This window comes from Fonsecaea multimorphosa, assembly GCF_000836435.1.
Source record: "Fonsecaea multimorphosa CBS 102226 unplaced genomic scaffold supercont1.21, whole genome shotgun sequence".
NCBI classification, from domain to species: domain Eukaryota; kingdom Fungi; phylum Ascomycota; class Eurotiomycetes; order Chaetothyriales; family Herpotrichiellaceae; genus Fonsecaea; species Fonsecaea multimorphosa.
The window spans coordinates 212,026-226,259 of record NW_015971655.1 but is presented as its reverse complement, the minus strand read 5'-3'; the positions used below and the strand labels follow the sequence as shown (position 1 = coordinate 226,259).

General features: G+C 53.0%; 3 protein-coding genes across 3 annotated transcripts; all 3 read right to left on the bottom strand.

Annotated features, from left to right (window-relative positions):
- Positions 1-255: 255 nt before the first annotated feature.
- On the bottom strand, positions 256-1,543 carry Z520_08890 (uncharacterized protein; the record flags this gene model as incomplete). Its single annotated transcript, XM_016779386.1, has 2 exons — positions 256-1,213; positions 1,302-1,543. 2 exons carry the CDS (start codon positions 1,541-1,543, stop codon positions 256-258), a joined length of 1,200 nt encoding a protein of 399 aa, XP_016629496.1.
- A 3,322-nt stretch (positions 1,544-4,865) lies between these two features.
- Z520_08889 (uncharacterized protein) lies at positions 4,866-8,349 on the bottom strand (the record flags this gene model as incomplete). The annotated part of the gene is made up of 4 exons (XM_016779385.1): positions 4,866-7,528; positions 7,583-7,853; positions 7,910-8,105; positions 8,267-8,349. The coding sequence occupies 4 exons, from the start codon at positions 8,347-8,349 to the stop codon at positions 4,866-4,868; spliced, it is 3,213 nt and encodes a 1,070-aa protein (XP_016629495.1).
- A 1,629-nt stretch (positions 8,350-9,978) lies between these two features.
- On the bottom strand, positions 9,979-13,229 carry Z520_08888 (uncharacterized protein; the record flags this gene model as incomplete). The annotated part of the gene is made up of 2 exons (XM_016779384.1): positions 9,979-11,975; positions 12,026-13,229. The coding sequence occupies 2 exons, from the start codon at positions 13,227-13,229 to the stop codon at positions 9,979-9,981; spliced, it is 3,201 nt and encodes a 1,066-aa protein (XP_016629494.1).
- Between the last annotated feature and the right edge of the window lie 1,005 nt (positions 13,230-14,234).

Here is a 14,234-nt window from a genome sequence, read left to right as displayed (position 1 = left end):
CAAACCACCGCTGTAAAGAGTCCGGAGCGCTGTTCACCATCGTTTTTGCCTTGCTTACTCGTAGAGCACCAAGAACCAGCACATGAGTCGTCTGTTAAGTCTCAATGGGAAAGATTGCCAACATATTACTACTACAACAAATGATCAAAGCCGTTGAAAGGGATGGGTTTGGATTTGTCCAGTTACAACACAAGTGCTGGACTTGAGAAGGTAGGGTGCAGCAGATCTTGATCATGCACACATACTGGGCATCATCTATACCCATGTCGACGGCTGCTGGGCATCTCTCCTTCCACTGGCTCCTCCACTCACGTTTTGTCCCTGCATCTGACTGCCGCTGCTCCCGCCTCCCCCCAGCCCTCTTTTCATCATCCGGCCCAGGATTCCCACCATCTCGGCAGCATCCTGAAATGAATCATCATCCATGCCCTCTTGTGCTTCATACACGTGCCTAATTGCCATCCTCGCCATCTTCCGTGATGCTTCGGCTTCGTGTAGACAATCGTAGACGTAGGCGACGTATTCGACCTTGACCGACAGGCGAACCGGATGAGATCCAGGAAGAAGGCGCTCGGCGAGTTCGTCGGCTTCACGGAACGCTTGGGTTGCATAGGGGGTGTAGTCTTGGAGAAGGAGGAGGAACGTTGCCGTACCGTTGCCATTGCCGTTGTCGTTGCCATTGTTGTAGTAAGGATATGTTGCGGGAAGGGGAAGCCCAGGCGGAGTTCGTGTTGTAGCTGTCATCCCACCGCCGCCGCCCACGGGACCTCCGAGGCTGATGGCTGGTGATCTCCTTCGTCCGCCTTCGGTAGGAGACCTGACTGTGGCTTGTCTGCTCGGCCTTTCTCTTCCCTCCCTCGATTCCCTCGGACTTAGTGGTTCTGGAAACAAAGTATAACTCGTATCCCCACCGCCGTTGCTCCTTCTTCGATTAATGCGATCATTCACCGGCGGCTCATTATGAAAAAGCACAAAAATGTGGTAGAAGCTGGCCTTGAGTTTGTAGCTCAACACCTTGAGTTCCACGTAGTGGCCAACCATGGGGAGTACATATTGTTCCACCATAACAAGTCCTTCGCGGGCGAGCCATAATATGTGGTGAATTAAGTGGCGGGCTTTGGGGTCCCGAACAGGGTCGAGGCGTTTTGCGCGGCGCGCGCGCAGAAGTTTCTCAGCAAGAATCACAGAAAGGCCGAGAACGCGAAATAGAAAACTATTCATCATGCCTGTCAGCAATGATTGGGACGGAGAGGTCTTTGGATCCGTTCACCTCTGGAGTCGGCAGGGATAAGGGGCCTTACCTAGAAAGATAATTATTCTCGGTAGTGGTGACTTTTGCAAAATAACCCAGAAACTTTTGGTCCACTTCCGAGGAGGCCATCCAAGTCGAATACAAAGGAGGGTCTGACTTGTCCTTGCTGAACGGCTGCCACTGTCGCGACAGATATGTCAGTTCCACGTAACCTTCTTTCCATCGTTCGCGCGCTCTTAAAGGTTTTGGTGGGTCCGATAAGTTGTCAGTCTTGACCAAACTTGTATCCATTCTTCTTTGTCCCAGGAGTCGTGGTGCCAGCTGGCAGGTTATATTTGAAGCAACCGCCAAGATCCGTCAACCGGAGCAAAGAACTTTGGACGCTTGTAATTGCAAGAGTCTGAACAGGGGGAGAAATGGCTGGAGAGACTCCTGCCCTTTCCTAACATATAGGCTCTTGATGCTGTTTCGCAGAACTGATGTGATTGTGGATTCGACGGACGCAAGAAGAATGGTGGAAGAGAGTGTTTGAACGGAGAACTTGGGTTTGTGAAACAAGCGAAAAGTGCAATTTACCTCTAGCCGCCCGGCCTCAACTTGAACGCGCTTGCAACAAATGCCCGCCTCAGTAAGTCAGGGATTTCGCGTGAAATGTTGAACAAGGCTGTCGGAGCCTTGGTGCACCTATTTTGGCGTCGGACCTCTCGGAGAATTTTGCGTTAACAGGTCGGAGAAAAAGCACGTTGAGACAACCGGCCGGTTTTGGAAAAAGTGACTTTTGACGCCGTTTTAGATGTGTTAAGGTGAGTTGCAGTATGACCAGAAAAAAGCGAGTGTGTGTACAAACGAGTGACTTTGGCTTCCTGTCTATTGAGCGACGGTTTGTTTCTGCGGGTATCGACTGTTGGTACAAATAGCAGGAAGAAAAAGGGCGGAAACTTCTGAGGCGAAAGCCAGTGCGATTAGGGTTAAACCTTGACGGGAAATGCGCTGTTGTTACAAAAATATACAGGCGAAGAAGAAAAAGGAACTCGTAATAGCGGGTGGACAGCTGTACAAAAGGCTGTGCAAGTATGGTGCTGCCGAGATTGGGTTTCTGAGGCCAGATGTCAGCTCGCTGAGACCGAGAGCGACTCGCCCATGACGTCCATGCAACGTTCCTGGAGGAAGATGCAGAGCCACGGCAGCTTGGGATTGGAGCGCCTACGTACAACACACTGGCGCAAAATCGCCTATTCGCCCAGCACCCTTATTATCGGAGCCAATGAATCTGGGACAGGTAGTGTTGGAGGTTGGAATTGTGGCCGCAGGGCTTTTTTCTGGAAATGAGGCTGTAGGGTACGGCTTGTTCTGGTCTGACGCATGGTGTGTGGTAGTCAGGAAAGCGAAAAAGCCTGTGGTCCGTCTGGGGAGTGGGTATTCAATAGGTGTGCGCAAATGCTCCTCGATTTTGTGCTGCTGCAGTCTCCCCAAAGGTTGGATCCGGACCAAATCAGCAAAGTCCTTTTCTCCCTTCTTCTCTTTCCTTGGGATGCCTCCAAGTTTGGGAACAAGTCGGGTGGACGACCTGATTGGCGAGGTAGGTGCTGGCCACAGACGCAGATTGCCGGGCTGGAAGTAAGGGAAATGCACACGAGGGGAGATTCCGACACTGGAAAATTGCAAACGGGACGAATGAGTGCAGTATCGGTGCAGATAGCTGCAGATGCAGGATGCAGGGTATGGAGTCGGATGGACCTAGTTAGTCAACTTGAAGCACAAAGACAGAGCCGTAGTGACTGTGAGCAGCTGCAGGACGGAGCAGTAGCGTAGAACGGGGAAAGAGTCCCCAATGATCACCATGCCATGACGACAATGTTCTGGACAGCAGCAGGAGCAAATGAAATGAACGAAGCCATTGCCATCGAGCTTGTTGGAGCTGGCAAGTGGAAAAGTGATTGAATTGGCACGAAGATGAGAGGTCAGCAGTAGACGAGTAGTAGTGGACGAGAGGCTGAGAGCCGGCGATCTGGGAGGAGCTGCATCGTGCCAGCGCATCAAGCGCGTGTCCAGCCCTGGTCGCCGGCTTGACCTGACTGGCAATAGCGTGTTAGCCATGGATTGACCCCTGTGGACAGTGTGGAGGAGGACTGGAGACTAGCTGGAGCAGGGCAAGCTGCCCACGGCGAGACGGGCAGAGCTTTAGGGTTTGGACATGCCGACAGGGCTTGAGATGGGAGTTAGTTACAAAGGATACCTAGGTCCTCGATTTCCCTGTTGGACCATGTTCGCAACGCCATCTCCTTTTGTGGTCTTTTATCAACAGTGAGGTCGATGGGATGCGTCGTCAGCCACCGTTGTTGGATATTGACGCAGCGGTCAGGGACAGAGGAGACATGGCAGCGCAAGCAAAAGGAACAAGCGGTGGAGGGTTGCTACGTGGCACACGCTCAGCCGAGCAGCAGGAACAAGAAGGAAGAAAGCAAAAAAAGAGAGTTTTGGTTACGGCAGCCGAAGCGACCAAGAAGCGACCATGCGACGAAGCTTGCAAGCTTTGCAAGCTAACAAGCTAATAAGCTAAAATGATGAACAGCACTGCATGCAGCAGCCGGGGGCTACCACACACCGTCGACTGTGGACCATTTCAAGGTTCTTTCTCCCAAGCTCCGTAGTCCGATGCCCCATTCCCCATTTTGCTTTCCACGTTCCGAGGCGTGCCAGGCCATCAATGATCAAGGCCATACCCTGCATGATAATTACACCCCAGCCATGGCCAGTCATGTACTGTGCACTCCGTACCTACTACAGGAAATATGCAACATGCAGTATGCATTCTGGAGAATCGAGTAGTTGCAGGAAGAGCTACTTCGAGTGACTCGGTGAACCCTCAAAGCACCCGCCTAGTGCGCGACTCTAGGGAGGCAGCAGCTTGGATTTAACAAACTGGCCCTTCGCTCCCATTATTTGTGCCTGTTCCTACTCTCCCTCTCCATCGTCTCTCTCCTCTCTCGCGGTGTGTGAACAGCCAATAGCTTCCTCCTTCAGATCATTGCCCCTCCTCCCTATTAGCAGCACATTGTATCCGATGTCCTGCCCCTCCCACTACCGATACAACTTTTGCAGAGCTAGGATGCCTCCCAGTCATCCTGACCTCTTCCTCCTGCCCACATGAATCCCTTCATCGGTTCCTCATCGTGGCTGCTGCCTTGAGTCCATTCCCAGAACTGTGGCGCCTCCACGTTCATCCTGCTTCCACTCCCAACTTATAGTGGAAAGGGTTCGCAGCAGCTTTCAAGAGCTGCAGGAATTGTGTGATTGAATAATAGCATACTCTGCAAGGCTGTCGAAAGGTGCTATCCGTTCTGATGTATGTGGGTTCGATGTGTCCCTCTGATAGTGAACCTCCATCTCGTCCTTTATTACGCTGGCCGAGTTAGTGGGAGATTGAAAAGCGCGAATTTCCGGACATACCTGTGCGAAGACGCAACTGACTGAACGAAAAGCCCAATATTTGACCTTCAACGTCAAGCCGGCATGGGTTATGTAAGACTGCTAGTGCCGTCATGGTGGCACAACAGAAGAGGTTTCAGAAACGATATTTGAACACCATGTTCAAGCAATTCTCACGAACTCCTCATTTGCCGTCGTCCTGACCTCCTTCCATTTGTCCATATGCCGGTCCTTGTGGGGGACCGTTCATCGCAGGTCCGTGAGCTGGTTGCATTTGATGATGCATCTTTTGCGACATCTGGCCGTATCCGCTGCTCATGGTTCGGTGTTGCATGGCATATCCCTGATGGGGTGTAGAGCCGTATTGGTGCCCTCCGCCATAGCTGCCACGATGCATCCCCATTTGTTGCTGCGGATATGCCATCGGTGCTGCTCCTTGGTTGGAGACGCTGAACATCATACTGGGCGCTGGTGGATGGCCCTGTTGCGATCCTTGCTGCATCATCATCGGCGCCATCCGTCCGGGACTGGCGTAGCCTCCATTCTGCTGGGGATACGCTTGACTGGGATTTGGCGAATACATCTGCATTTGGGGATTGAAATGCTGCGGCACCGCCATGTATGGACCATTCGATGGCTGTTGGACCATCATTGGCGCACTCATCTGCCCCACCTGAGCGTGCATCATGCCAGGAGTTCCAGGGTACGGTCGCATTTGCATGGGCATCTGGCCAGTAGCGGTCCCGAAATATGGTTGCGATTGATAAGAGAGTTGGGCAGGGTGTGCCATGGGCGAAGCATAGGCTGAAGCTTGACGCGAAGCCATGTTTGGCGACGAAAACACCTGTGGAGTTGCTGCTCCATATTGCATTCGATGACCGCCATCCTCATATTGATGGGGAAACGGGTGTGAGGCGTTGTGCGGAACGTGCTGTGGTGTTGAAATATGTGGGATGTTGGCAGGTCCATTGGGTATCGCTATACCCTGCCCATACATTGGAATATGATGGCTCGACGATGACCGGCTCTGAGCAGGTGAGACCACAGAATGTGCCGTGGGTTTTTCGAATACTTCCTCATAAGTCTTTTGGTCGTTCTCAGGCTTCACAGTCCATCTTGGTCCCGTTTGGAAGGCGTTCGGAATGCCACCATTGCTACTGTAGTCTTTTTGTACCTCTTCGATCTTTGCACCTTCTTTGGCTTTCTTCGGAGCATGCTCTGCTTTCATCCGAACGATTGGATTAAAATCTTTGGCAATAGAGGGCCTCTGGGAAGCCGGCTTGGGCTTTCGGTTACCAAAGAACACGGAGGGAGAGGCTGTTCGGGAGATGGAACCCGCACGTTGGGTTGAGCCGGGACTTGAAGGAGTTTGCGAGGGACCAGCTGGACTGAAGGAGACAGCAGTTGGCCGAAATTCCGAAGCTTTCACATTGAGGTTGAATTTTCCAGAAATGGCGGAATTGGGAGTGTGCATGTTGGATCTCTGCGGGCTGGTCATTCCAGCTTGATCGGCCATGGGCCCAGTTGGAGGGACACGCCCTTCAATAATGGGAATCGGTGCAGGAATGGGAGGAGGCTGAGTACTCTTGCGGTCTTGCTGATGTGCATTAAATCTTGGTTGATATGGAGCGCTGTTATTTCGGCCTGGGAAGAGCGGTGGCTGTTGCTGGCCTGCGGGTCGGTCAGACCGTCCAGCTGCTTGGATTCCCCCACGACCACGGTGGAACACTTGTCGTTCCGGCACGGGCGGTTGAGGTTGTGGAACGTCGGCTTTGCGGGTGGTGTTGCTGGCAGCCGGGCCTTGCGAAGGGCTCGCCTTCGTAGGGGAAGTTGATTCGCTGGATTCCTTTTGTGCCCTTTCGACAATAGCCTCCTGCTTAGCTGGGTCCTTGGCAAGGATACCGATCAGATCGCTCGGAATGGGGGTCTTGAGTTTGAACGTCTTCGAGAAACGCATGAGTTCGTTCAGCTTAGCAGTGCGATCTTGGCTGGCTTGAGCCTTTCGTCTCTCAATGACTCTTTGCTTCTCGAAATCGGCGAATTGGCGGAATTGGTGGAGGACCTTGACTTCGACGTTTTCGGTAGGACCTTGTGATATGACTCTGTTGCTAGGTTGCGTTTCAATGTTGGTCGAATCAACCTTGCCAGGAGTCGTTGGAGTCCCTGGTTTGACGACCTTTTCGGGCTGAGCGCTCTGAGTTGACGCCGTACCGTTTGGTTCAGACAGCTGCTTGTCTGGCGCAGGTGCTGTACTCTTCTCAGCAGTAACAGGGATATCTCTTTCATGTTGCGGCTTCTGCGTGTTGCCCACGGCAGGCTCTGGTCGAGAGAGCTGCGCGGATATGATTGCGGGATCTACAGGTGCTCCCGGTACAGTTGCTTGACCGGTAGGCGCACGCCTCGCTGGAGGTGTGTATTTGTTCGTGCCCCCAACGGACAGTGGTGTATAGGATTGCTCATCCCGACGAACTCCACTATATTTCTCTTCCTCGTCCTCACCGTCGTTCTCGAGAGCCTGACCACGTTCCTCGCGGACGTGTGCATTTGTCGACATTGAACCTTCAATCTCTCGCGCGATTCTTTCAGCTTCAGCTTCCCGACGTTTGTACGATGGCGCATTGCGGTCGATGGTGGTGGTATAGAGATTCTCGTCGTAGGTGCTTTTGGCGCCGAACAATTGTGAGTTGGTAGCAAACTGATCCCAAGCAGCGGTATTCCCCGACCCCAATGACCCCAATGAAAAATCGGTGTTGTCTGGTCCTTCTGGCACCCATCTTTGAAGTTCGCGTTCACCTCGAAGTTGATTGCCAGATATATCAGTGTCAGTTTGAAAGGTCGAGGAGGACCCTAGGGGTGCGATGTTAGCGCGCAGTCTGGAATGGTTGGATGGCGTATCCATACCATTGGTGAGTTTCGAGGTCTCGGGCAGAGAGAAGTCGGCGATGCTCATGTCGGCCATATCTTTCAAATCAAAATTCATTGCATACTCAGGACTCGAACCAACTAAGGCCGCTTCCCGAGATGCTACGCCGTTTGCCTGGCCTGAAGTGGCAGGCTGTAGTTTTCTAACCATCTTGAGAGTGATCTTGGTGCTGGTCGGCGTGAGTGATGAACCAGACAACAGTCCCTCGAACTTCTCTCCCGACTTGGACGTTAGGACGATGTTCAAACCCTACCGCCAGATGTCAGTGACCTTCTAATCTATTGGGGATCGTGACTGGAGTATACTATAGCCGCCCCAAACAGGAACATCAATCTCTCGTGCGCTTGTTTGTCTGTAATGCCTGCATCTCTCTGCGCTGTGGACCTTATCGTGTTTGTGTTTCTGGGTTGGGCATTGTTCCCATTCTGGTGGATAGGCATGGAGCCTCGCTGCGAGAACGAGTTTGAGGATGAGCCCCAAACCTTTTGAGAAGTCGGCCGCCTGGCACTTGTTTTGTTAGCAAGGACCTTTGTGAGAGCTGAGCTAGGATTGGACAATCATGTGTACTTTGCACCTTGTCCCAGATGAGACGAGGATGTTGCAAAAGGGCGGAAGGTAGTCCAGCATGCAAAGTCGAGACGTCCTGGGTTGCGTGTGCGTACCTTGAAATTCCGTCACCACCAGCACCACCGGGACTCTGCTTGCGCCCTGCATCCACTGCCTTCTGGTTGCTACTTGATCTCATTGTGGCCCTTGCCAAACCATTATTTTGTGGGGGATTGACTGCAGTATTCAAATTCGGGGATGGGATGCTGGCTGCAGAGGCCATGAGCTGCCCGTGTTGGTAGCCACGTCGCACAGGAGGTGCTCTGAATACGAGCTGGATTGACGGGAACCGGCCAGTCAGACTGCGATTGTGCTGTGGAGGATTCTGAGGTTCTGTGGGATCCCGGGGTCGAAGAATAGACAGCGAGACAGCAACAGAGCGGCTTTGAATGTCTCGGTGGAGGGAGGGCCGTTGGCAGTGGCAGAGACGGTGGTCAGAGGGCACGAGCCTCAGTGGAAAAAAGTCGAAGGGTGGTGGAAATGGGGATGGGGACCGGGCAACTCTGAGAAGCTGGCGGGAAAGGCGCAGGCGCAGACAGTGGCCGCAGTCACAATTGCGGGACCGAGACACAGGGCCGCAGGGACCTTGGGGGACCTCGCAAACCAAGCACAAGAATAATTTAAAAAAGGAGAGTGATGGACTGACAAGCGACCCGCTTACAGTCTAGTCTGGGGAGGGGCGTTCAAAAATGAAAATGCAGCAGCAATTGAGTAACAGAGACTGCAACGAAGGGGGACGGGATGAGATGGATGGAGAGGGATGGAAAGAGAGGAGAGAAGTGAGGTTGTGCTTTGGCTTTGCGGTTGCGGTTGCGGTGGTTCTGTCGGGGCTCGTTTGAACTTTGAGGAGTTCACTTTGGGAAAATCGGCCAAACCAAAAGCTGGAGACCAGACTCGAGCGTTTGACAGTCTGGTTCCCCGGTGGGTGGATTCTAGAGGCCATGAGCCCCAGGAGGCGCACGATGAGTGGCCGGCGGGCGCCCAGAAACCCTTGGAGCCGTCAACCGTCACTCGGGCGGGAGCTGCCTTTTCCATCATCCTCTAGGCGTTTATGCCCTGGCACGCCTGGTCCTCAGGCTGGTGGGCTGCTGAATGTGGTACTACCAATTCGTCGGAATACTTTGTAGCTGAAGGGAGCACAACTGTTCAGCAATGTCTCTGTCACTTTGTTATTCTTGTCCTCGATCATCATCATCTTCCCTTCCCTACCTAGGTAGGTATCAACATGGTGCATGCCGCTGGGTGATGCCCGCGCCCCAATCCTCCGGCTGGAATTACATCTCACCTTGTTCATTTTTCCTCTTGAACTTGTACTGCAGCTGAACCAAATGCAAAAAGCGCGTGTCACGGATCCTTTCCGCCTGCCTTTGTTTCCGACGGCCGTCGATCGCTCCCTCTTCCCCACCCGTGCCAACGAATAATGGTCGAATCTCCCTCAACGGAGAGTCCCAAAGGAGGAGACCATTGCGCGCCATCAAACTGATATTACGACCACACTCCATCACGATCAGAATCCATCACTATTGCAGTAGGCACGAGGAACGAGGAAAGCATTGCATTTCCCTGCTTGCATGAGTGCTATGTCGTACCTGAATTTGTTTGGCATTTCGTTCATCAAAGTTGACGAGTCACTGCTCAGCAGTCTACCTCGCTCTCGCTACAATCAGTCCATAGTCAACCCGCGGTGCCCGTAAATATTGCGCTCTGCATGCTTCATTTGCGTTTCGCTAAACCATGATAAATAAAATCCGTCCAGCTGCCCATTGCATCACAATCTCAATGAGTTGAGAATGGCCGAGGTCATTGATCGGTACTGGTTCATTCCCCCTTGCACCTTCTTGAACTGGATCCCGTGAAGAGAGAGAAGAGGGATTTTCACGATGGCAATCTCAAACTTGAGCACCAACCGCTCGCCACTGTCTTCTTGTACTCGAGTCCTTGTCGCGGCCCCATCGTGTGCCTCGGATCGATTCTGTTGCAAGTACTCATCCGAACCCTCGGAGTTAGTCACGAAACTCTGGTCTGGTTGTCTCCTTCTGGTATGATGTCGGCTTAACCTGTCGTCCCTAATGTCTTCCCTCTCTTTTCCCCGGAATGCCCCACCAAACGAGATCCGGCGTTGGTGTCCACTCGTCACCCGTCCACTTCTGTCTTCATCAAGCCCGGCTATCGGTTCCTTGACCCCTTCGAGGTTGATACTGGGCGCGTGTCTGCAAGAAAAGCCACCCTTGATCACAGTATATTGCACTCCAAGCTGATTCAAGACGCGGATAATGTCGTGTCTGATGAACTCGGGTGGCTTACTGCTAGTAGTCGAGGTCGAGAATAATCCTTTGAGACTGGCTGGCTTGGAGATTTCGGTCCCAGGGGTATCGGGAATGGCCGGCGTGTCGAGTGCATCTACCCCATCTCGCATCTCAGCATCCGTCTCCTCAGGGACATTAGCCTCTGCTCGACGCTCTTCATGGCGGCGTCGCCTGGCTTGAATGCTTTCCTGACGTGCATGGCCCAGAGACTTCGTGCGTGTAGTAGTGGGGGTGCGTGGTGTAGTCAGCGGGCTGGCGTTAGGAGCGGGCTTGTCTGTAAGTTCCACGCCCTTGCCAGCTCGACCAGCATTTACACTCGACTGATCAGAGCCACTAGTAGGCGGTGGCTCAGGCGCGAGCATTGGAGAATCGTTGCCCGATGTTCCTCTGTGCAGAACGCGTCGTGGACGGTACTCTGCCGAATTGACGCTGGTCGACCTGCCCAAAAATTTCCCCGCTCTAGATAAGCCCCCACTGGCACTTAGGAGACCCTCATGCTGTGGTTGACTGCCTCCCTGATGGTGAGTTGTTGGGCTCGGGTCTCTTCTCCGTGAGCGTCGAACAGAGAAGGACTTGCGTGGAGGTGTTACTGAATCAGCTGGGGGTTGAATGTTCAACGCCGGTGGAGGTTGGGGCCTTTCCATGTCTCGGTCACGGTAGCGTCTAGTACTAAACCTTCGCAAGAGACCCAAGGCAGTGCCCTCGCGCTTCGCAGGCTGATCAGGTTGAGGGATTGCATTTTGTGGAACCGCATTTGGAGCAGGTTTTCTGTCGGCGGCCTCCGGCGACTTCGTACCATGCGGAACATCGTCTTCACCGTTTGTTCGAGCACGCGGTCTCGCTCGGCCTCCAGTGGCTTTCTCCCCCGGCATTTCTGGCGCGAACGTGTTTGTATGAGCAGCTTCTGGCGTAGGCAGCCCAGGGAGTTTGAGAGGTGCCTCCTTTTCCGTCATAGGCATGGCCAGCGCACCGGGATTTTGCTGCTGTCGCTCTCGATCACGTTTTTCACGTGCGAGGTAATATATAGAGATCAGGGGGCTGTATGCATTGATGGGGTCATTACCTCTGATGGCTTCAGAAGACGGGGCCGAGAGGCCTTCACGGCTAATTGAATTTCGTCGTTTGTAAAAGTCGAAGACTCCACGCTTCTTCTCTCCGCTGCTCGAGGCATGGCTGTAATCTTCCTTGGCACTTCTGCGAACAGCATTCTGGTAATCCTCCGACTCGATGATCCGGGTGAGCTGCTCGGTAATGTACGCTGAAGACCCAAAATCAAAACCTTGCATTTTGTCAATGACCTCAGGATCGAGTGGCAGCTGAAGAGGCTCCCTGTGTGGGAGATAATTGTCCGGCGGGCCGTTGAAGCCTTTTGTCATCCACGGATGGTTCATAATTTCTTGAAGGCTAGCTCGATCTCGTGGATCCACGACGAGCATGCGCGAAATGATATTCTTACACTCTGAAAGTCATTAGAAAATAAGAGATTCTCGGATCAAGACATATACATACCGGCTGTCAGCCATTGAGGATAGTCGACAATACCTCTTTTGATCTTTGCGTGCAATTGAGGCATGCTCTGGTCATCAAATGGGACTTTGCCACAGACGAGAACATAAAGAACAATCCCGAAACTCCATACATCAACCTCAGGGCCGGTGTACTGTCGGGCTTGCAACAATTCTGGTGCCGCGAAATAAAGACTCCCGCAAAATGTTTTCAGAAGCGAACGAGGCGAATAAAGGTTGCTGAGGCCAAAGTCAATGATCTTGATATCCCCAGTCTTGCTGATCAGGATGTTCTCGATCTTGAGATCCCGATGGACGATGCTGTTTCGATGGCAGTAGTCCAGCGCGCTTGCAATCTGTCGAGCAAACTTCCGCGCTTGCTTCTCTTTCAGCCTGCCATGAGCGATAATATAATCCAGCATCTGGCCACCATTTACATACTCAAAAAGCATGTACCAGTGATAGTTGGTCCTCTGGACATCGATCATTCCACAAATGTACGGGTGAGACAGTAATGACACCATGGCCGCCTCTCTTGCAGTTCGGATTTCTTTCGACCGATCCGCGCGCTCATCTTTCGGATTCCCTTGCTCGTCAGCCGCTTGGCGTGGGACAATCTTGATGGCTGCTTGCTCTCCACTCTCAACGTTCCTTGCAAGCTTGACCTTCCCCATGCTGCCCTGACCAATTGTTTTCCCTAGTGACCAAGTCCCTGTCTGGCATGTTATAGATGTTCGCCTCCGACCGATTGTGGGATAGGCTTGCGAGGCGTGAGTCTCGGTTCTTGAGGCTGTACTAGGCGGGGGCTGTGAGGTTGTTCCGTTGGCAATTACTGCCGTAGGTGCGGTTAGATCTTGACTGTTCCGTCGAGATCCAGGTCGGGAGGAGGAACGCCCGTGAGCGGGCGGCTCCGAAGGATATTCCCCTCTCCCATCTCGAGAAGTGCTGCGACGAGAGGAGGTTGTCCGAGCGACATTTGATTGTTCGAAATCTCTGCGAGCGACATTCGCGAGGGCGGTGGGATTGGATTGAGGCGGGTTTTCGTGGGTTCGGGATGCAGAGCGGGTGTGATTTGAGGGTCTGGTGTTTGTGGAACGCGTCCTTGTAGGTTGCGAGGGCGAGGTGGTAGCATATGAAGAAGGAGGGTTGCGGGAGGCCGAGTGACTGCGCACTAACGAAGGCGACTGTTGCGATGCAGTCGTGGCCATCTTGTTCACGGCGGTGGACGATTCAGCTGCCGTTCAGACTGTTCGGTTGTTTAATCGGAGGCCAGATCGACTGTCACGGTTGCGGTAGGAATTCAAAGACCAACGCCAGTATAAGACGCACGGACGGCAAGCACTGTCAAACCCCCTGGAGTCCTTGGGCTTTGCAGCCACAAGGCTTTGTTCGGGTGTTGCTCGATTCAGTGTCCGGTCTGTATGGTCGGCTATGGCTTGAAAATGCTTAGTCTCTCAAGACAACGCTCAGAGAGATGACTGCAAGGAGGAGATGGCCCGACTAGTAGTATCATCGGGTTCTCGTGTGCGGTCGAAGGCGGGCAGAGCAGGTAGTAAGATGACCGCAGCTCTTTCAGGTCCAACGCAGATTGCGGGCGAGGAGACTGTTGGAGGATATCGTGGCGGCGGACCAAACGAGATTGATGACCTGAGGCGAGACGATGGGCACCAATGCTCTGTTTCAAGTCGTCCAGATGCCGGGGTTGAGGTTGGATTCACGTTGTGAACGTTTGCTTGATGAGCGCAGGCAAAAGCACGGTGCACAGAACCTGACAAAACACGCATGAGAGGGGGATTTAACGCTTCCGTGAGACTTCCAGGCTTTCCATACCTAGTAGCACTCTACAAGGCACACAAGGCCAACAGTAATGGCTGGTACAACAGGTACTGGTTGGCGGTCGGCTTCGATTGGGTGCTTAGAGCTCACCTAGAGCTCACCCGGTGATGTGATTAGTGGACGCGGGATTTAATCAGATGTTCGGGATCGGTGCCCGCATCAGACCTAAACCCAGCCCTCAGGATCTCGACGCGTAGGCAGCCTAGAACCAAGAGTCGTCTGACCGCCAACTGCCAGTGATCAATGCCCTCTTTTCGTTCTGCCAGACAAGATACGGTCAACGCCATCATCTTACATCACCGGGTAACAAAAACTCGTGGACAATTAATTGCACAAGCTCACCAAGCCACAGACAGGTTTTCTTTAATGGATTTATG